The 22,279-nt window shown below is 45.8% G+C and overlaps 1 protein-coding gene across 6 annotated transcripts in view; it reads left to right on the forward strand.

Annotated features, from left to right (window-relative positions):
• Positions 1 to 22,279, forward strand: part of NSMF (NMDA receptor synaptonuclear signaling and neuronal migration factor) — a 58,663-nt gene that overhangs the window by 8,950 nt on the left and 27,434 nt on the right. For 5 of the 6 annotated variants that reach the window (XM_006022710.2, XM_025203036.1, XM_025203035.1 and 2 more), the window contains exons 2-3: positions 2,053 to 2,114; positions 17,127 to 17,606. In XM_006022710.2, coding sequence (XP_006022772.2) covers positions 2,053 to 2,114; positions 17,127 to 17,606 — 542 coding nt within the window. The remainder of the gene's footprint in view (positions 1 to 2,052; positions 2,115 to 17,126; positions 17,607 to 22,279) is intronic. The other variant, XM_025203039.1, reaches the window with a different exon arrangement.

Raw genomic sequence — 22,279 nt, forward strand, 5'->3', positions numbered from 1 at the left:
GCTGAGATAGTCTGGCCTAGTGTGAGGCAAGTGTCTGGGATAGAAATATTAAAGCCTTAACACTGCATGTATCCTCTCTATAACCACACAGAGGGCTAAACAAAGTGCAGACCTGACACAAATGGAGTCATTGCTGCAGCTCAGCACATTTTGCATCCAGTAATGCTGAAGTTGTTAGTCCCCGAGAGATTAAATTGCTTCTCTCCTTTATTGCTGTGATTGTCTCCACTCACAGCGCAGTATTCGCTGTGGATGACAAATGGGCCTTTCTGTTCTTATCTATGCCAGGCACCCTGTGTAAGCATACCCTGACTCTGCCAGCACTCACTTCTTCAAAGGGCCGTGAATATGTACAGGGAAGAAAACTCCTGGCTACACAGATTGGGGAGGAGGGGGAGTGCAAAAGGGCATTGTAAGGCACTGCCTGACAGGTGGCAGAATAGATGGAGGTGAGGGAGTGACTGGAGATATGGGCAGAATGGCTGCTGTTCCCATGGGCAGCCTCTCACCGCAGCAAGTGCAGCTTGACCTTCAGACAGAGAGATGCTTACTAGAAGTCAGGCACCTCTGAATGTAGAGGCATAGTGAACTCCTTCCTCACCTGGGGTGGGGAATGGGAATTTTGCTGTCCATGGAGAGCACAGTTCAGGGCGAGAGCGGAGTCTTACTTGCCCCAACTCGCCACACTCTGGAGGCGGCTGCTACTGCTGCAGCTCTGCTGTTGCAGCATGGGCTCAGGCTGCTGCTGCTGGGCACCAGGCTCACTGCACACCAGCTGCACGGCCCCATGGCGTGGGCTCACTGGGAACCTCCCCTGGTGCCCCATTTGCTCACCCCTCAGATATGCTACTGGGTGCAGGGCTGCACCTGCCAAAACCTCCCCCGGGTGAGGGTACCATTCCCCCCCCACCATTTTCAGTGTTCTCACTGGTGGCAGATGCCAGAACAAGGAGCAATAGTCTTAAGTTGCTGCAAGGGAAGCTTAGGCTACATTTTAGGAAAAACTTCCTCACTAGCAGGGCAGTAAAGCACTGGAACAGGTTAGCCAGAGAGGCTGAGGAATCTCTGCCCCTAGAGGTTGTTAAGACCCGGCTTGCAAAGCCCTGGCTGGGATGATCTATTTAGGGATGGTCCTGCTTGAGCAAGGGGTTGCATTAGATGGCCTCCTGGGTCCCTTCCAACCCTAATTTTCTATAATTCCTCAGATACACTACTGCATGTGGAGCTGGGCCTACCCAGCTCCTAAGGGTGGGCACCGTGGAGCTGCTTCCGCCATGGTAAAGATTCTGTGTGGGGAAGGAGACGTGCCATTTTACTGCTCCTTCTATGTCGGCACCTGTTAAGTGTCCCCCTAGAGAATTCGCCCCACGGCAGCCCATTTCTCTACTTTGTTACTTTTTGATTGGAAATGGATGATTTCCCTGGTTATCACATGCTCATTTTTTGTTATTGATCTTATTTGCCTCTCCAAGGAACCTGCCTAGTGAATGCTAGAGCAAGTGGAACATGGGAGAAGGTGAATGAACAAAGGGCTGTTCATACAGTAGAAACAATGGCCACTTGCCTCCTGAGTGGCTTAGTTTGCTCTGAGGGCTGGAATTGGGCTGCAGAAACTGTGCGCACTGGACTGCTAGAGTGAATTGGACTCTGATAGCTGTTACTGGCTCTGGGCAATGGCAGCCTCTCTGTGAAATGAGTCAGTGAGGTACCATTCTTAGTGAGCAGGTGTCTACAAGAAACAAGGGTGTATTTCACATCAACTAGTTCCTTTGTTTCTGGAAAGAGGTTAGGGACTGAACGAGCCATGGGAGCTGGGCTTCCATCTGGAAAGATGTTCCAGTTGGGTAAAAGCTGAGGTCCAGCAGAGTGGGATGCCTTTCTAGAAATCAGGATTGCATTTGTGCTTGCATTGATTGGAGCTGGACAAAGAAAAGATGGTACTTTTGGGAAGCAGGACTAATAAAAATCTAGGAATTGCCTTTGCTTTTGCTAACCTTACCTCATCTCTTTCTGTCTCTGCCTCGCTATGTTCCATGACATTTGGATGCTCAGAGCAGCAAGGGCTTTCGGAGAATATCTTTCACAAAACCATCCTGAAAGCAGAAACGGCTCAGGTAAGAAAAACTGTTTGTGCTCTTCATATCGGTATAAGAGATGGCATTCAGGCATTGTAGTAGACTGAAATAAAGCATGTAGCACAAGAAGTCCATACAGGCTGTCAGCATCTGAGAGCAAAGCCCTTCATCCTCTGGACCCCCAGTTCAAGAACATTAAAAAAAAGGTTAAAAGAGAAAGCAGTTAATTTAGCAACACATGGATGCTGAGTTGGGATGCGTGTCCAATGCTCACTGGACAGGAGCTATGTCATGAAAACACCTCTACAGCTGGCTTCCCTTGGAAAGAATCTCAACAGAGAGGGCAAACTATTGTGCATCAAGAGACTAAACTTGCTTTTCACTGCTAGGTGTAATTAATATGTTTTAAATAACCTCTGTTAAAATCCCATTGTAATCAGTGAAGATCCAAGTGACCTAGTTGTGGTAACCCCTGTAATTCTAGACTGACTCCTTTAGAGTTCATCTTGACTAAAGGATTTAAATTAGAGTCGACTTGTCTTCAGCAGAGTTGTAATAAATATTAGCTAACATGTCACACACACATGCTTTGGATTGGATCCAAAGTCCTGTGAGCACTTTGCAGGGTTGCGCCCTTTGCATTTGCACATGCCATCTACGTGGCTCTATTCTCTGCTCATATCTTTCTGTTTTAGTGTGAGAGCCCTCACCGGTAAGACCTGCAAGCTGTCTGGTATAAGAACCTATGAAGTTATGCTGATGCTCAGTTTAGTATTTTTCATCTATATGGTGGCAGTACCCAGAAACCTCAGTTGGGATTAGAGCCCTGATGTGCAGGCCACTGTCCAAATGCACAGTAAGAGACAGTTTCTGGCCTGAAAAGCTGGCAGTCCATAAAAAATGAGTGAAACTCCTAGGATCAGTGCAACAATTGTAGGAACACTGTGATACAGGTGAGCTGTCCGCACAGCTTTATTGTTTGGTTCCAGCGGTTGGTACAACAAAAGAACAGCAGCGGGGAGGATTTTTATTACATTTTATTGAAATGACATTTACAAGCAGTATTGTTGCTATTTATGCACTTTCGCTCGCTGGACCATAACCAATTTTAAAGAGAGGCTGGCTGTGATAAACCTTAAACTAAGAGAAATGTTATGTTTCATAGTACCTTTCCCCCCTGCACTCTTGATTAAGCCACAGGTATTTTTGAGATATGGAAAGCAGCTATTGATGACTCACGCAGCCTTCACACACTGCCTGTCAGATGTTTCAGTTGCACAGGAGTAGGCTGAGGTCTTGTCTACATCCAGAGTTTTGCAGACAGTGGTTCTGCCAGCTCAAAGCAGCTGACACTGCTAATCCGCCGGAGCACGTACTCATCCCTGTGTTAGGCTGGGGGCTGCGTATCCTTTTCATGAGCAGCTTTGTGGGCTGATTGTGAAGCGCAACTTGGGAAGGCATCCCAGAGGCTCTCAGGGCACCTCCCAATGCAATGAACTGTGGCCAGGGGGAAGTAATTATGGAATATGGTAGCCAGCCACCCCTAAGCCATATGGAGAAGGTAATGGGGGTGTTTCAAGGCATAGTTTCTCAACCTGTGGGACGCGTACCCCTGGGGGTATGCAAGACACAGGCAGGGGGCATGCGGGTACCCCAACACTCTCTCTCTCACCCTCTTTTCATCTCTCTCTCACCCCTTCCTCCTCTCAAAACTATGGCAAAAAATTTGGTGCATCACACATTGTGCAGCACTTTAACTTCTCCAGTAATAAGTTGGGGTTCAGCCCTCCTAGCTTTGGCCAACACCACCTCTAGCCCAGGTACCTACTTGAGTTGTGCACCCCTGGTGTAAAAGGTGGCAACCCTATCCACGCCAGATCAGACGTCTGTCATATCACGGCCTTATATACACAGCCCGTCTTCCAACATATGGCACACATTAGTCTGTAAATATAAAATCCCCTGGAAAATTGAGTGTTGGGGTGCTTATTAAAATTTTCAGAAGTTAGTGGGTACTTGCTACTTAAAAGGTTGAGAAACACTGTTTCAAGGGATGGGTTGCCTGGACTAGGGTGGCGCAGGAGAATGAACTCATGTACCTTGTCTGGTGTCACCCCACACATCAATTATCCCCGTGGTGATGCAGGCAGTGGTCGATCACTGGGAGGTTTTATGAACACTAATGTCGACTGGTCAGGACAGGTACACAACGCTTGCATATCCAGGCACATAGGCCTCTTCCAAAAGCTGCAAGCAGGAAACATCTTTCAGATTGGGATATTGAAATGCCCAGGATCATTTTGGGAGACCCAGTCTTCCCTCCTCTGCCTGGCTCACAAAGCCATACACAGGTACTGTATTTCACGGTGTATAAGTCAAGTTTTGAAGCCCAATTTTTAGCTCTTAAAATTCAACCTTGACTTATATATTGTATCACCATCCCCTGTGAGTGGCGCCAGTCTTGAGTGCCAAGCCCAGCCCTGTCCCCTGCAAGTGGTGCCGAGCTTGGTGCTTGGCTGGTGTGGCCGGACTTGGCACTCAGCAGTGCCACTCGCAGAGGATGGGGTTGGGCTTGGCACTTGGCTGGCACAGCCCAGGCAGTATCGCTTTCAGGAGATGGGGTGCCAGCGCCGCTTGCAGGGGCTAGGGGCTGGGGCTGGGCTTGGTCCTCAGCTAGCACGGCACCATCCCCTGTGAGCGCTGCTCCTTGGGCTGCGCCAGCCAAGCATTGAGCTTGGCCCCATCTGCTGCGAGTGGTGCTGCCAAGCACCAAGCCCAGCTTTGCCAGCCGAGCGCTGAGCCTGGCATCGCTCACAGGGGATGGGGCTGGGCTCGACACTCAGCAGTGCCACGTGCAGCAGACAGGGCCAGGTTTGGTGCTCAGCTGGCACAGCCCTAACCCATGTGAGCGGCATTGGGCTCGGCACTTGGCTGGCATGGCCCAGGCAGCTCCGCTCGCAGGAGATAGGTCTGCTCCAGCTGAGCACCAAGCCTGGCCCCGTCCCCTGTGGGCAGTGCTGTGGCACGTGTCCACCCCTTGGGTGCCAGGCCCACAGTGAGGGTGCACAGGGGCTGGTATAAGTCCACCCCATATTTCTGATCCAAAAAAGTTAGGTTGACTTATACACTAGATCTACAAAATTCCTATATGTATATAGGAGGCCAGAGTATATGTGAGGCCAGAGCAGAAGCCTGGCTTTGGGTTAGCAAGTGGAAGTGGAGCGACTGCAGAATTTGAGCAGCCTGGCACAGGGGTCCTGATCAGAGCCTGCCGTAACGCTGCGAGGCAGCGGGAGGCCTTAGCAGAGCACTGAGTGCTGTGCCTTGTCTGTCGTGCCTGTGACTTTTCTCAGCAGTGCAGCCTTGCCTGGTGGGGGAGGGTAGCACGGCTGTGCAAGTAGGCGGACAACAAATTTTTAATAATCCAGTTTGACGATGGAACTCAAAAATAAAGCTTTTAAAGGGAACATCAAACAGTAGCAAATTACATAAAACTGGAGAGAACAGACAGACAAAACAAGCCAACTCGATGCTAGTAGTCATACAAATCCTCCCCTCACCAAACAAACAGAAAACCCCAAACCTGAACACCCCCCACTAACACACTGGTTTTCAACCTTTTTTCATTTGTGGACCCCTAAAAAATGTTGACTGGAAGTGAAGACCCCTTTGGAAATGTCAAATGCAGGTGTGGCCCCCTTTGAATTGTAAGTGTGGGTATTCGCTACTTCTGATTGATCATGGTCAGCTTGTTGGACCCCTAGAAGTTCACATACTAAAGGCTGAAAACCACTGTCCTAAAATAATTAACATGGGGGTTTGCAAAATCCCAAGGAAAGAAGTGCAGATGGCTTCTTACCATAATGCTCACAGGCTAGGGTATGTGAAACCATCGTTTTCTTTCCTCTTCACCAGCACTGAGTGGCATAGTTCTGGGTGGTGGACATGCCTGTGGATGCCCTGTCAGGGTATTCTGGGGGATGAAGTGGGTGGGGGCCTTGTAGTGCTCTGGGTCAGGCGGTCTATCTCATCTCTTTTTGCTGCTCAAGAAAAGCGTGGTGGCCTGCATACCCTTCTTTGCCTCCCTCTTCCTCAGTTGCACCACATTCTCCTTGCACTCCTGTTCCTGGAGCGCCCACTGGCTCTATTGCCTCTCAGCTGCATCTGTGCAGTTCAGTGAACACGTCCTCCCTGGAGCACATCTCTCACTTCCTTATCAATGTCAGCCACACTACAACTGTCAGAAATGTCCCACTCAGGACCGCCATGCTTGAGGACACTGATAAAAAAAAAGCAGGGAGCGGTGTGACGTACTGCAGCAGCCCAAAGGAAAAGATAACTGTAAAAATGTACTATTTTTCTGATAACCTTGCTATGGGCAGCAGAACAGCAGCAGCCTCCCTGGGGTGGTGGCTGGGTCCCTGGCACATCATGGGGAGCCTAGAGGATTTGTTCCCCAGGGCCCACATAAGTATGTTCCCGGTGGACACGATGGTAGTGCCCAGGTGGGAAACTTCAGAACCAATGCAGGGTGCAGTAGGATTAGATTTGAAGGCTGCTTTCATCTTCCCACTAACACAATTGGTAATTTGTAGGCTTTAGAAGTGTAAGAGGATTCGCCTTCCTGAGGGATCCTGCCTGAAATAAGTGGCAAGCTAATTTAGAGGTGGTTTACAGGATTAATAGGATTCCTCCCTGATCATAATTCAAAATGCAGGAAGGGGCAGGCTTCCAGTTCCTTTGATTTTGGCCTGTATAGTTCAAACCCAAATCCAGATTTGTTGGCACGAGGCACCACGGGATTGCTGATGGATGACTGCTATAGCTCACAGCAAGGACAGTCAGCGCATGTCTTCTGCCTGCTGCCATATAGTCACAAAGGGCCCATGTTGCTTGGGGAGATCCTTTACTCAGCTGACAGGAACCTAGGGTTTTGTTGCCCTTAAGGCCCTTTATATGCAGTTGCACACAAACTTCTGCCAGCAAACCTGCCTGCGTTCTTCTGAACACAGTTTGTCTGCCTAGATGACATTCAGTCCAACAGTCCAGGTCTATGACAGAGTTCTTGCCAAACTCTGACAAATTTTGCCATTTCCAAACATCCTCCTGAAGTAGTTGTGTTGGTCTGTGGGCTCATGTATTGCATTTGTTGTTAATGGGATCATTGTGTTGGAAAAGAAACTCCCTCCTTTCCATGCATCTGCTGTTTTTGGCTGGTGCCAGAACTTGTGACATTGCACAGTGGTGTAGACAAGGCCTCAAATACTGCAGTGATGGAAGTTGTACATGGACCTAGATAGGTGAATAGAAAATTCCTCATCTCACCTTGAAGCCACTGGTAGCAGGATCATCTTCCCTCTTTCACTCCCAGAGGAGAAGAGAATCTAGCAAAGGTTCAGATCATCATGCAGAAGGCAAAGCAGGTAAGGATCTTCAAAACGGAAATCTTGTTTTGCGATGTACAACTCCAGCTAGGAGGCAGAAAGAGCCCCAGAAATTGTCCAGTCATCCACTGAGATGCCAACAGCACTGAGATCATAAAAACTCATTCCACTTGTGTGTGCTATTGCCATTCGGCTTTGTATTGTTAGAAGCTGTGGTGGAAGGGGAGGGATTGACCTTGTGGATTTAGCAGTACCAAACTGTTCATGTCATGTTACTGACTTGCTTTCCTATCGTCTTTCAGCAGTAGCTTTTATGTCCCTCCAATGTATATATGTTTGTGAGCCTGAGAAGTGCGTGTGTGTGATATGGCAGGGAGGGGAGAAGGGGGCAGAATGATGGATCATTGCAGACTTGGGAAGCTTTGCTTGAGGATTGCTATTGCAGCTGATATATGTTCGTCCCCCTGTCACTGAAGCTATGAACAGTAGGTAGCCTTCCCTTTCCTGATAGAATTAAACGGGGGCCTTGGTAAAGACAAATAGTCTGCAGAGAACAGTAGGGTATAACTTTAGCAAGAAACACTTTTGCCGATGGGTCAGAGAGTGTTTATCATCATTTAAAATATATGCTCTTCTTTTGTATACATTTTGGAGGGTTTCTTTCTAGCTAGACATGGCACTTGAAAGATTCATCACTTATAGCTCATGGGTGACTGGCAGTCTAGGGACGTGTTACTTGCTTTTCTCTTCTTGCAAAGGTGTTGTTTCACAGATGCATTGCAATGGCAGCATTCAGCTCTGTTAAGGGTGTTAAATCCCTTTTCCGAGCTGCTGCTTTGCTCATGGGACTGACCAGTCATGTTGAGTTTTGTTATGCCAGGGGGTTCTTCTCTGGGCTGAGGTGCCTTGGGTCATTTTATGCTGCTTCACTGCCAGTTTCTGTTTCTGTCCAGTTGGGTTTATCCGATAGGAAAGCTGTGCAGTACCTCTGGGATTGTGCCTGGGTAAGAGTCAGCTCTCCAGTCTCCCACATTTTGTAAACATGGAAATAAAGAGAAGGGCCTGATGGAAGAGAGAAGGAAGCATGTGGTGAGCTATGGTTTAACTGCATTTTGGCTGAATAAGATGCCAGGTAAGCCTGGACAATAAGCCCTTCCACAGTGAGCAGCATTTTCATTAGAAACAATTGTTCAATTGGTTTGCATCTCCCTGCATGTGGTGCAGGCGTGGAGCTGTAGAAATGAAGGGGCGAGGGACAGAGCTGTTTCAGACCTTGGCTTGAAGTTGCCTTGATTATTATGTGAGGTAGAGCTGGCTGAATTGCTTGTTCTTATGGAGACGTTATCAAAAACTGGAAACAAAGGGTTGTTTTTTTTAAAGTTCAGTGGAAGTTGGCTTACTTTTCCATTCTTTATTTTTGTACAAGGTTTTAGTTGTAAGGGAAGTCATTAGAGAGAGAGGCTGCTATTCTCAAGTTGAACGGGAGCAAGATGTACTGAAAATTGTATGAGAGAGCCTGTTCTCCTGAGGTTTCTAGTCTAGTTTTGCAGAGGCAAAAATTTTGCTGAAGTAACCAAACCTTAATGTGCTCTGAATCTATTAAATTTGAAGAAAACTGGATGTGTGTGACAGGCTGTGGACACTGGCACACAGAAGAGGCATATATCCCTGCTATCAATGCACCATTAGTTTTGAAGAAAGTCTTTTGGAAGCTTTGTGAGCCTTTTTCAGTCATTTGGCTGTTTCAAAAGACAACCAGAGCTCCACTATTTCCATTAGCATGTGCTACAAGGCTTTCCACATCAAGTCTTGCTCTGCACATACTCGGGAGATAACCAGGTGCTTGTGATGCCAGCATGGAAGTCTTGTGATCATTGTAATTGCTTGTCTTCAGGTTGTTTCATCTTTGTTTTAGTGTTGCAACAATGATCCCACTGTTAGTGGGAGGCAGGATAAAAAGGTTGTCGATGCAAGGGTTACCATATGAGAAGCATCCTCAGTTCCTTGTCTCTGTCTTGCAGGGCTGTTCTAGCATACAAAAATGAGTGAAACAGCACTATCAGGTAGCCATACATTTCTGAAACCCTTTTATTTGCTGAAAATGAGGGTTAAATCTTCTCCATACATTTCACGGTTGTTGCTTTTCCAAAATCAAGTTCTCAAGATCTGTCATCTCAGGCGGCCAGGGACCCAGAGCAGTAGTGGTCCTTTTGTTCAGTGTTAATGCTTTGATACAGCTGAAAAAATATAGGCAGAAAAGTCTAAGTTGGGAGGAAAAAAGGAAACCCGAATCTCCTGATATATATATATATATTTTGCAGCTGGGGTGATAGATGGCTCCTTTTTGCTTCTTAAAACAGTGGGGTTTGTGCGGATTCCCATTTGCTGTTTTGCCTCCAGAGTTGAGTTTGAGATTCTGGATCCAAAATGCTTTAAACCTCAGTTTTGATGCTAAATTGTATTAATAGGTTTGCTGGCTTTTTACTCTTATTTAGTGGACCCAGTTTTGCCCTCAGTTAAAACCTTCACAGTTTCAGAGCAGACAGTGGGGTTATATACGATCCCCATCAGAACACAGTGATATCACGCGGCTGAGGATCTTGCACTCTGCTAGTAAAGTAATGCACTTGATGCAAGAAGTTGAAGACAAGGCCATAGTGTGTGCTCTTTTATAGAAACATTATCATTTAAAAGGTCACAAAGAGATAGAAACTTCTCTTTAAAGCGATTCTTTACTGTTGGGTCAGAAAAGCACTCATCGTGGTCTTCGATATTTTAGAACTGTCTTATGCCAGGGAAGTCCTCTGGAGTGTAAGCATCTTTTTTATAATAGGTAAAAATCCAAACTCTGTTAACTATGTTGAGTAGTATTTTTGTCCTGGTTCTAGATCAGACTAATAAATATTATTCATGTAATTATGCCAGTATCATTCACTATTTCTCCAGTGATTCAAATAGGACCAAAGCTGTGTCGGTCTCTGCACCAGGTAAAATGGAAAAAAGAAATATCGTTTGCCAGATGGAAGCAAGAAAAAGCAACAAGGACAAAACTGTCATTCCTTATCTTCTAAGGAAGGTGTTGAAGTAAACTGACCCAAACTGGAGGGATGGGAGATCAGATAGGTCAAAGGGAATGGTAATAAGAGTCTTCACCCTCTAGATCAGAGGCATCCAAACTTTTTCATATTGCATCCCCACTTCCAGATTTACCAGCTGCCCACATGCCCCTACCAGCATACATTTTATATTTTAACCCCATAAATATTATAATGAAAATGAAATCCACCATTACACAATTTCCCCTGCATATCCCCCAAGATACATATCCCCAGGGGTACACTTACCACAGTTTGTAACCCCTGCTGTAGGTGAACTGTTCAGATCCCATGCATGTTGACATTTAAGCAATGTCTGAACACTGGTAGCTAGAAGGGTGGTTAGAAAATTGGCTAGATTGTCGAACTCAATGGGTAGTTATCAACAGCTTGATGTCTAGTTGACAGCTGGTATCAAATGGAGTGCCCCAGGGGTGGTTTTTATCAATATCTTCATTAACAATCTGGAAGATGGGATGGAGTGCACCCTCAGCAAGTTTGCAGATGACACTAAGCTGGGGGAGTAGTACATATGCTGAAGGGTAGGGCTAGGATTCAGAGTCACCTAGACAATTTGGAGGATTGGGCCAAAAGAAATCTCATGAGGTTCAACAAGAACAAGTGCAAAGTCCTGCACTTAGGATGGAGCAATCCCATGCACTGCTATAGGCTGGGGACCAACTGGCTAAGCAGCAGCTCTGTAGAAAAGGACCTGGGAGGTACAGTGAACAAATAAGCTGGATATGAGCCAACAGTGTGCCCTTGTTGCCAAGCATACAACAGAGTGAGGCAGCTAGCTTTCCACTGTGTTCAGTTGCCTTTAACTCTCCAGACTGGTTAGCTACACACTCATTTTTGGCTGGGTCACCTGGGGGCTGCCTTGAACACAAACCCAGAGCAAGACTCAAACAAATTTGCCCTTCTGGCTCCTCTGTGAGAAACCTGAACTGTCCTGCCGTTACCCATAACTCACTAGTTATTTGAGAGAGTTGCCATTCAGATCAGTAGCAATAATTCCTGAATAAGGACAGAGCAAAAATGGCATGGAAAGTATAGGGTGTTAATGTTTATTATTTGTTATGTGGACATAGCTGTAATCCAGATTATAACCAATGTATTTGCAGACTGCTAACTGTGGGGTTACTTCCAGAAACTCCTGGTCAACTCTTAGTAATCAGAAGGTAATAATCAATGGCTTGATGTCTAGTTGGCAGCCGGTATCAAGTGGAGTGCTCCAGGGGTCAGTCCTGGAGCTGGTTTTGGTCAATGTCTTCGTTAATGACTTGGAAGATGGCATAGAGTGCACCCTTAGCAAGTTTGCAGACGACACCAAGCTGGAGCGAGTAGTGGATACGCTGGGGGGGAGGGCTAGGATTCAGAGTGACCTAGACAAATTGGAGGATTGGACCAAAAGAAATCTCATGAGGTTCAACATGAGGCCAAGTGGAGAGCCCTGCACTTCGGACAGAACAATCCCATGCGCCAGTACAGGCCGGGGGCTGCCTGGCTGGGCAGCAGCTCTGTGGAAAAGGATCTGGGGGTTACAGTGGGCAATAAGCTGAATATGAGCCAGCAGAGTGCCCTTGTTGCCAAGAAGGCTAATGGGATCTTTGGCATCTTTGGCCAGCAGGTCAAGGGAAGTGATTATTCCCCTCTATTCAGCACTGGTGAGGCCACATCTGGAGAATTGTGTCCAGTTTTGGGCTCCCCACTGAAGACAGGATGTGGACAAGTTGGAGAGAGTCCAGTGAAGTGCAACAAAAATGGTGAGGGGGTTGTGACACATGACTTATGAGGAGAGGCTGAGACAATGGACTCATTTAGTCTGAAGAAGAGAAGACTGAGGGGGATTTGATAGCAGCCTTTAACTACCTGAAGCGGGGTTTGAGAGAGGATGGGCTGGGCTGTTGTCAGTGGTGGGAGATGACAGAACAAGGAGCAACGGTCTCAAGTTGCAGCAAGGGAATTTTAGGTTGGCTATTAGGAAAAACTTTTTCACTAGGAGGGTTGTGAAGTATTTGAATGGGTTACCTAAACAGGTGGTGGAACCTCCATCCTTGGAGGTTTTTAAGGCCTGGCTCGACAAAGCCTTGGCTGGATTGATCTAATTAGGGATGGTGCTGCTTTGAGCAGGGGGTTGGACTAGATGACCTCCTGAGGTCACTTCCAACCCTTATTTTCTAGGATTCTGTGATTCTGTGACTGTTTCTATCTGATATTTGGTCAGAAGACTGTCAATCCTAGTTGCCTTGCATCATGCCGTTAAATACCTCAGTGTTCCCATACAGCCAGTTTTCCTACCACAGTATAGTTCAGAGGTTGAGATTCTGTAGGGCAAATGCTTATCAAATGATGAAAGGGAAAGGTGGACCAGGAGTGGTTAACGCATCAATTTTCATCATTGCAATCTGCCATGAGGGAGAAGGAGAGGAGGGCACAGTGCCAGCTTTCCTGAGTCGCTTTGCCCTGGGGCTGGCTTTGCTGTTGATGGAGCAGCTGGTTGTGGGAGTGGTGTCATGAGTGACATGGAAATTAAATGAAACCGAGCCACAGAAACTATGAAGAGGATTTACCAATGGTCTGCTTCAGGTGACTCGTTGAAGGCAGTTCCTCTGACTATGGCTTCTCTGCAATATATATCTTCAATTAATGGTTTATCATCTCCTGTATTGGCTGTTACTCCCTCCCTTCAGAGAGACAACCTGCAAGCTCAGCCCTTGCTTATAACCAAGCCAAAGCCACCACTGTGTTTCTGCAACTGGCAGCTGAACCTAGATCACTGGAGCAGAAGGAGAATGCAGGGGTGATCACAGTTGCAAGATGACCTCTCTAAGGGATTTCACCTGAGCACTCGCACAAAGCCATAGGAAGGAGAGATCCAAAACACAGACTTAGCCTTCTTGGAATAAATGGAGTTTCTTTTTCAAGGCAAATGTTGACCCCATTTAGCAGATGGATGCATGACTAACTTGCTGGTTACCTTTTTAGAACTTCCTTTTGTGGACTAAGACTTTCAGCTGTGAAAGGATTCAGTTGTTAACAAATTAAATTGTTTCTCCCAAGGTGCTAAGTCCTTGGTAGCAAGAGAAATAATTAGTTTATCCTTACTTGAAAGAGAGTGGGGGTGGCAAACAGAGCTATACAATATTTCATTGTGAAAGCTCCTGGCTATTTACAAGTAAAACCACTTTTTAATAAGGGGTAAGTAAGAGAAGTAGGAAAGAACGTTTTTCTACTTATGTAGCTCTCCAAACATCCGCTTATCCTTCCCTCCCTCTATTCCTCAATTACAGCATTAACAAATTCTCATCACACGTGACCAGTTAGCAATAGAAATGTTTCCACCAGATTTTTAACTCCACAATTATTACAGTTTTTGGGTTGACTCCTACTTGAGGCCAATTCTGTTCTCGTTTTCCACTAACGGAAATCCAGGGTAACTTAACAGAATTTAGTGTTGCTATGGCTAAGAGCAGAATGTGACCCTGTCTACGTGGGTAGTTGTTTAAGTCTTTTGAGGTGATGGCTGGTGGGCACTCCTGTTCTCCAGTGATGGATGGTGGACGAACTTAAAGCAGATAGAATCGGAGGCCATGGAAAGGCCTACAGTTTAGACCTTAGTATTTATTTTGACACCACTTGTCATGACACCACCATCAACAGAGTTTAGAAATTCATGTTTACTTAGCAAGAACCACAGACTTGCATACAAAACACAAAATGAGGCCCTATCAGCACAATGCAAAATCCACATATTATACCACATATAATTTGATACTCTAATGATACGGTATTTAATCCATGAAAGCACAGGTTTTTGAGAGGGCAGGGTGTGTATATTAGTATTCTATGGTATATCACTGTTTCTTTGGTCTTGTGTCTGGGATGATAGCATAGTGTCTGCATAGGGGTTCATGAGTTTAACAAGCATGATTTTTAGATGTGAAGAATGTCAGGAGCGACTGTGGTGTCTGGGAACTTGTAATGTACTGGCTTCATGCATGTTGTTATATCCCACTAGCAGCTGAACCTGGTGACAAAGGAGCCTGATGTTGAGTAACAGCTAACAGAGCTATTCATTTTGCTCCAGGATCAGGGATTTGTGCTTTTGGTGATGGAGGTTTTGTGCATATTCCTACACTCTTACATTTCCAGCTCTTCATTATAGCTACTAGTAGTTGTCAGACAACTAAGCTTTCCACATAACATGGCTTGAAAAGATAACAAAAAGACATTGTTCTGAGGGCCACTGTAGGGCCACTGTAGGGCTGTTGGAGTAGTTAGATGGCTTTTCAGCAAACCCTTCCCAGTGAAGTCAATGAAGGAGCAACCATGACTGCAGATCAACTCTAATATCCAGAGAGCAGTCCCTCTGAGGCTTCATCAAGTCACAAGTGAAATGAGCTGGATGGGTCACAGCCTGAACTTTCCTGCAAAGCTCTTCATCCCATAGCCCTGAGCAGCACAGCTGAATCATCACCCAGAAGTGTATTCATCCAGCCAGTGTCCTGAGGATGCTTTACACAAAACCCATTGTGCAGGGAAATGAGCTAAGGGCACATATTGCCCTTAACTATTCTGCTGAGTCCCCTAAAATGTAGCCCAGAGAAAGTTCTGGGTTTCGTGTTCAATCCTGGATGTAAACAAAATGGGAAGAGCAACCTTGAGCAGTATGAGCAGGGTTCATTCTTGCTTCCCAGGTTCACAAGGTCCTAATACAAGAGCCCCATGGCCAACCATGGAATGGGCACACCTTGGAAGTACTCTCCTCCCAACCAGTATGGACAGCCCATCACCAGCACAAGAGATGTTCCTCCCAGTCCATTGGAACAGCCCAGCTGGTAGAAAGGAAAAGGGGTTGAATGTGGGGTGGGGGTGTGGGTTTGGAGGATTCCATGGAGCAGTCTCTATTGTAAATGCACTGTGGCAGATCTTTGCCCTTAAATGATTCCCTTCATCCAGGTGTTCGCTGGCAGCCAGTTGCAGGGCATCTGAGCTCTGAAATCTTTTATAGATTCTTCTTAATCATGGATCAGTGGCTAAAAAAAATATTTTTGATTAAACATCTAATGAAGCAAAGCTTTAGGTTGTTTTTTTTCTATCTGTGCTGGATGTTAATAACTGCTAATGCTTCTTTTTCTTTGAAACAAGAAGCAGCTAGAGGATTCATTAAAAAAAGTAATTGGCAGGGAAGGAATTAGGTCTGTGAATGCATCTTGTATCCCTAAGAAAACACAACACGATTAAAAGAAAAGTTGGGGGTGGGGGGCAGGGAGGAAGGGGCTTAGCATATGGGTGGAAGCAGCTGTTGGGTCTGTGCATAGAGTAACCATGGAAATGCCAAGATTCCCTGATTTTTCATGTACTTTACATGACTTTGTTCACTGAGAGATGATTGTCCTTGAATGCCCCACACTTGGCCTCTCCTTCCCTTGCTGTCCCCAGCTGACCCAGGCACAGGGTTACTCCAGAGTCACTCCTGCCCCACTCCAAATGCGGGCTGTGACTATGTGGGGTGCCAGGCTCAGCAGGGGACAGTGCTGGTGGTATGCAGGTTCCTCCTTCCAATGCCTGCTCCGGGATGCCTGTGGGAGATGCTGGTGGGGGGGAAGGCAGGGAGCAGAGGCTGGAAGAGAGAAGCTGCATGCTGCCACTGCTGCCCCTGGCTGAGCGTGGAGCCCTGCACAGCTGATCCTTGCTGTGTGGAGCTGAAGGGGGCAAGAGTGACTCTGGACCCCACACTGTCCTCGGGTCAGCTGGGTATAGTGACAGTGGTGTTGGCAGGGACCAGGTCCCCCCCTTAGTGCACCTGCTCCCTACCTGGCTCTCTGGTATTCTCTGCCAATGTGGGGGCTCCTTTCACCCTTTCCCCTACCCCCTCCATGGTCTAAGGGACAGAGTATCACACTGCCCTTTAAGAAATCCTGCATCTGTCCATAGGCGAACATGACTGGCAAGTGTTGCTAAGGACTGCTGACTGGTGGCCTCAGATAGAGCAGGCCTCCTCTCTCCCATCTGTGGGTTGGCTCCTTTTTCCATTTGTTGTACATGTAGCAAACCGGCAGAAAATCAGCCCCAAATCCACAATGCTTCCCCCTATTTTTCTATTGTTTTTTGAAAATATATATAAAGAACAAGTCAGCGCGTGAAGAACGCCCAAACATCCCACTTCCACCATTCAGGGGACATAAACCCCACTGATAGGGGTATCCGCGTATGTGCAGCTGACCTCAGCAACCTCTCTTTACTGGAAACTGTCAGAAATGAGGTGCATTGTTGCTATGCTGGAGCTGGGCGAGGAGTGTGTCTATATACTTGCATGCTGTTCCTCAGGATATCCTTCCAGCTATGATATCTTGCCAGTGACCATTTCTGGGGTCTGATCTCTGGGAGTAGATTGAAAGGGCAATGGGTATGTGTTCAGCTGCATAGAGAGATTTCCTCTATTCTCTTGCTTCCCTTTCTATGCTGGCAAAGGGATCTGCTGCTCCAGATCTTCTCCCGAATCTGTGTCTGTGCCTGAGGTAAACCACGATTCTACACAATAAATATGAGTATGCCCTCTGTTTCAGATCACCTGTTAGCGGACTCCTATATCGGACAGGAGGACTCCCCTGAGATGCAGCAGGCAGCTCAGAACAAGCGCAGACTCTCTGTCATCTCTGATGGCAAGTTTGAGAGGAGCTTCTCTGAGGAGCGGGCCGAGAAGATCCCAAGTGAGGGGCCAAAGCCACGTGTGTACACAATCTCTGGTGAGAGGCCGATGCTGTCGGACCATGAGAGTGACAGCATGGAACTGGTGGTGATGAAGGGCACCGGGCAAGAGGAGTGTCACCATGGCCAGCCCCTGCAGAGTGCTTGCAGCTCTCACAACATCAGCAGGCATTGCAAAGGTTGGGCAGGAAGTCGGCAGGGCTCCAAGGAATGCCCCAGCTGTGCTCGGCTGGCAGCCTCCTCCCAGCACTCCTTTGACCTGGAGCAGCATCAGTCCAACGAGACAGGGTGGCGTAGGAAAAAGCTGGAGAGGATGTATAGTGTTGATCGTGTGTCTGGTAAGTGAGTGAAGGGACTTTGTGTTCAAAGGGCGCTAAAGTTCCTACTGACAGAGGCCACTAATGGACAACACATGTCTCCTGGCTTGAGAAATGAATCTGCAGGGAATAGGCCCTTGTCTGGCGGACTTGGTATTTCCCAGGAAGTGCCTCACTAGCCTGTTGTACCTGCATTCTGTTGAAAGATAGTAGGCAGAGATCAGGCTTAGAAATAAGTCGGGAGTCTGTTTGGCTGCAAGAGCTAACGTCCCAAAATAGACCACTCACAGCATTATATGGTCCTTATGTAGCTGAGAGGAGTCCCAGTGTTGGCTCCGCTCCCACTTACCAACAGCACAGTAACAGATTCCACCAAGGTCCTTAAGGAAGCCCGTGGCATAACCACATAAGTGCTGCGTGGCAGTGTTATAAAGACGCTATACAATCCTATAGCATAATGCTGCCATGAGTGGAATAAAGCAGTTCAGTGTCACTTTACAAAGTGATACTGTTCTACAGATACTAGATAGAGCAATATGCCATTTCACTACTTCTTTGATCTGTGGTCCATTTTCTTTAATGGCACAAGTGTCTTCAGGGAAAGTAACTTTACAATTTCCTCATTTGAGGCTGAGAAATACCTGATTTCTTTAAAATCAAAAACTCATCAAACTTGTCATGTCAATTCATATATCATGTGTATTACGTATGATGCAACACAGGCACCTCTCTCTCCTTACCTCTATAGTCCACGCTATTAAGTTGATGCCTCACTGGCCGTAAAAGCTGTGACTTAATTGACCTGACCTTTTTTTTTAATAAAACACAAAAGACTTTAAGAGCCAGTTGTGAAATTAGCTATAAGAGGGTCACGTTTTCAACAAAAGATCAAATATGCCACAAAGCTTCTGGAGTTGTTTGTTCCCTGGATCACAGCAATATCTCTGTTTGTAGTGTGTTATGAAGTTTAGACTAGAAGCCATATTTACAATCCTGTCTAGCTAAAATTAGGCACTTAAATCCATATATAAACTATTCTAAAGGAAGTGTCCTGATTTTCAAAGGTGCAGAACAGCTACCAACACACCTTTCCAAATTGAAGCATTTGTATTTGGGTACCTCTCAAATGCATTTCAGTGTTTCACCTTAGACAACCAGACATGAACATTTTGCTGTAGTATATTATTTTGGTTTCTTCAATACAAAAAATGAGAGATTTTCAGCTTTCTTTCAGACGTGTGTCTGACTTATTATTGTCTTGCATGTAATGACAAGGTGGAAAGGTTTGTGTGAAAACACAAAAACAACAAAGCCTGGTATTTTTGTCATGGTGGGACCCCAAACTGTCTGTGTGATTCAGTCCTGTTGGGATAGCACCCTGAGTGCTTTTCTGATAAATGGCAGCCACAAGAACTTTGAGTTAGGAAGGTAGAAAATGTTGGATGTTAAAACTTTGTGTGTTTTCATATCCTTTTTTTTAACATTAAAGCAAATGCGCTTCATGCTAATGGAGCTTGCACAGATTAAGTGAAACAAAACCATGAGCAAGGGCCTTAAAATTGTAGATGGCACAATTCCACCTCTAGGATTTAACATCACTGGGCAAGAAAACACCAAGGCAAAGAAATGCCAGGGTGGGAGAATTCCATTCTCCATTTCTACCTTCTCAGGGCAACCCTTGGGTGCCTGAGCTTTTTGATGCATACTTTCAGCTGGGCAGTCTTATTCATGGGGGCAAGTTGCCTTTACTAAATGAAGGCCGCCCTTCTGAAAATGTACCTCCAAGGATGAGAAAGTGGAAGTAGACTTATTACTCAGAAGCATTGAGTATTGGGCCTGACTCTGCAAATGTTTGTGTTAATAGTCCATACTCATGTGAGAAGCCCTGTGAAAGTCAATCATATTCATGCAGAGAAGTAATGATAATTGTGTGAGGAAGGGATTGCAGGATCTGGCTCATCATCCTCAATAAAAGGAGCAATTTCTATCTGCTGATGTAAACTGCCTCATTATTGCTCATGTATCCTTTTGTTTATTGAAAGCAAGCTGACTCCTGACATTTCTTGCACTGTCTTACTACTGTCAGATAAAGATCAAAATCATTCATCCCTGCCATCTTCTACAATGTAATGACCTACTCATGTCCTCTATAGATAAGAGTCCCGTGACCAGTCACGCAACATGAAGTGCATGTCACCCTGTGCCCTTGTGTTAGACAGCTGCCAGCTGACCTATGAGATTCCTAGAACTCCTTATCTTATAGGAGAAAGATTCTTAATTGGCAATGTAATGCGCTTCCCAGATCAAATCCCGTTATGCATACCAGCACCATGTTCTTTATGTTTCTCTAGCCTACTGTAATTTCACAGTGGTGCCCTGGTGTTACTGCTTAAGGAAAACCAATGAAAAAGAGCAGATATGCAATAGACTGCAACAATTATTTCATGGCGAGTCATTCACTCACGGTGAGAAAAAAGGCTATTGGAACCTCTGGAATAGCAATGCAAAAAATACATTCCCTCATTTCCCCAAAGTCTCCTCTGCAGCATTGCTTGTGCCCTTCAGTGTATGGATTCCAAGTACAAATTATTGTGGCAGGATCGTCCTGCTCACTACCAGTGCAGTTAAACATAATCTAATCTGGGGTCTTACACTGAGCTCATCTCCATGGTATCTGAACACCATTCCAAGCTGTTGTCCCCTGTGCAGCTGCTGACATCATGCTATAGCCACCTGCTAGTTGACATAAAGTAAAAGAAATGTTGAGACATTTTAGGCAATGTGGCTGGCTAATGTACAGAACATCCATGCTCTAGAAGTGTCCTGCACGTGCCAAATGCAACTGCATCACCCCTTAAATAGTTCCCTAGGCATGTGATCTTCACCCCTCTTGCATCAGACATTAGCAACAGCAGGCTCAGCTCTAGGCATTTAGTAGGGGTTGATGACTAGTTGAATCCTTCAGCTGCCATTATAAGCTTCCAAGTGATCATTAATCTCCAGGAGAAGGCCTGTGCTTTGGTTGTTTTTTGTTTAGACATGTCATATGACAGATATTTACAGAAAAGAGGAGCAAGCCCCTACGCTCCCTGCATCGCAGATTATAAGAATGCCTCAGGAGAACGTTTATGCTTATTACACCAAGGCTTACCATACTGTATGAGCTCTGGAGGTTGAAACAGGTTGGGTTTTTACCAGGCAGGTATGTCGGATACTTCCATGCTGCTCTGGTGCCTCAGTCCTGATACGTAGTATTGTAGCTGTGGTGGTCCTGGTAATATGAGAGAAGCAGGGTTTCTCTCTTATTGGACAAATTTGATAGTTGGGAGAGATGTTAGACAAGTTTTTGTGCACAAAATGCCCTTCTTCAGGCCTGGAAAAGAAGCAGATACAATCTCAGCTAAATTATCAAACAAATCAGGCATCACCCCTGGCTTACAGGGACCACTCCATGGGGTGAGCATAAAATCACCTGCTTTCTATATCCAGGCTATTCACTGAAGTCTTGCCAGGTAGTGTTGATTGTTGCTCATAATTTTCCTGTCATGAATTTGAACCAGTGACCTGGAACTGAACAGCTCCAAAGGTCACCATCCATCAGTCCTCTGCGGTATCTATCCCTAAGACAGGGGTGGCCACTGGCCAACCTGTGGCTCTGGAGCTGCATGCAGTTCTTCTGAAGTTAATATGGGTCTCCTTGAATCTTTGCACAAGCACATGGTGACCAGCTGCCATAGCTGTTATGTCACGTCATGTGCTGGTAAAAAGATTCAAGGAGATGCATATTAACTTCTGAAGAGCCGCATGCGCCTCCAGAGCTGCAGGTTGGCTGCCCCTGTGGCCTAGGAGGTCTTTATGTAATCATGGTATAAAACAAAATTCTGACCTTCCCCCCACCAATTGATTGCTGAGGGTTCAAGGCTTTCAAATTGAGATACACTGCTAAAGATCTGTGCTCCATTTGCCAATCATTTCCTGTTTGCAGATGTAATTGCATTGTAATAAGGACTAGGCACTTGGTATGTTTGAAAACAACTTTATATTTAAAAAGAGATTTCCTAAAAGTTTCTACACGCAGGTCTTGATGTATTTGATTAGCTGAGAAAGGGAAATCAATTATCATGGCTTTCTAATTAATTGTTCATGGAACACTAATGTATGTAGACTGATGAAAAGCACAGTTTGCAGCCACATTTTTCATGCTTGCAATGAACTGGCATGACTAGATTGGTACCTTATCTGCAGTCTATCTACTTAATGATCTATATGGTAGCTAGATGGCTATCTATTTGTGCTTGCAGAGCAGATGGCAAGATGTCTGATTATTAATGGTCACACCCACAATGAATTGCAGGGGGATTCAAAATGCATGTGCAGTTTTTGTGGCCACATATGGTAATTATGCTCATGAAGATGAAAGTTGGGTTGATTGTTCTTGATAGCAGCACAGTCACGACAGTGTTGGTAGATGAAGCTAATGTTCTTGAAACACTAATTTGTGAAGTAAGATATAGGAGCAATAATGTCTGGCAAGGTTGCTATACAAGGTATTCATGGAATTTGGGATGGACAGAGTTGAAGACCCAGTGTCCTCAACTCCTGAGGCTCTAGCTCCATGCTACTAGTATAAATGTTTTCTTACCCAGTGGCTGGTGATTTTTTACCGGAGAGGTTACAGTAGGGAGTCCCTGTTA

Source organism: Alligator sinensis, unplaced genomic scaffold, assembly GCF_000455745.1.
Source record: "Alligator sinensis unplaced genomic scaffold, ASM45574v1 scaffold235_1, whole genome shotgun sequence".
Taxonomy (NCBI): domain Eukaryota; kingdom Metazoa; phylum Chordata; order Crocodylia; family Alligatoridae; genus Alligator; species Alligator sinensis.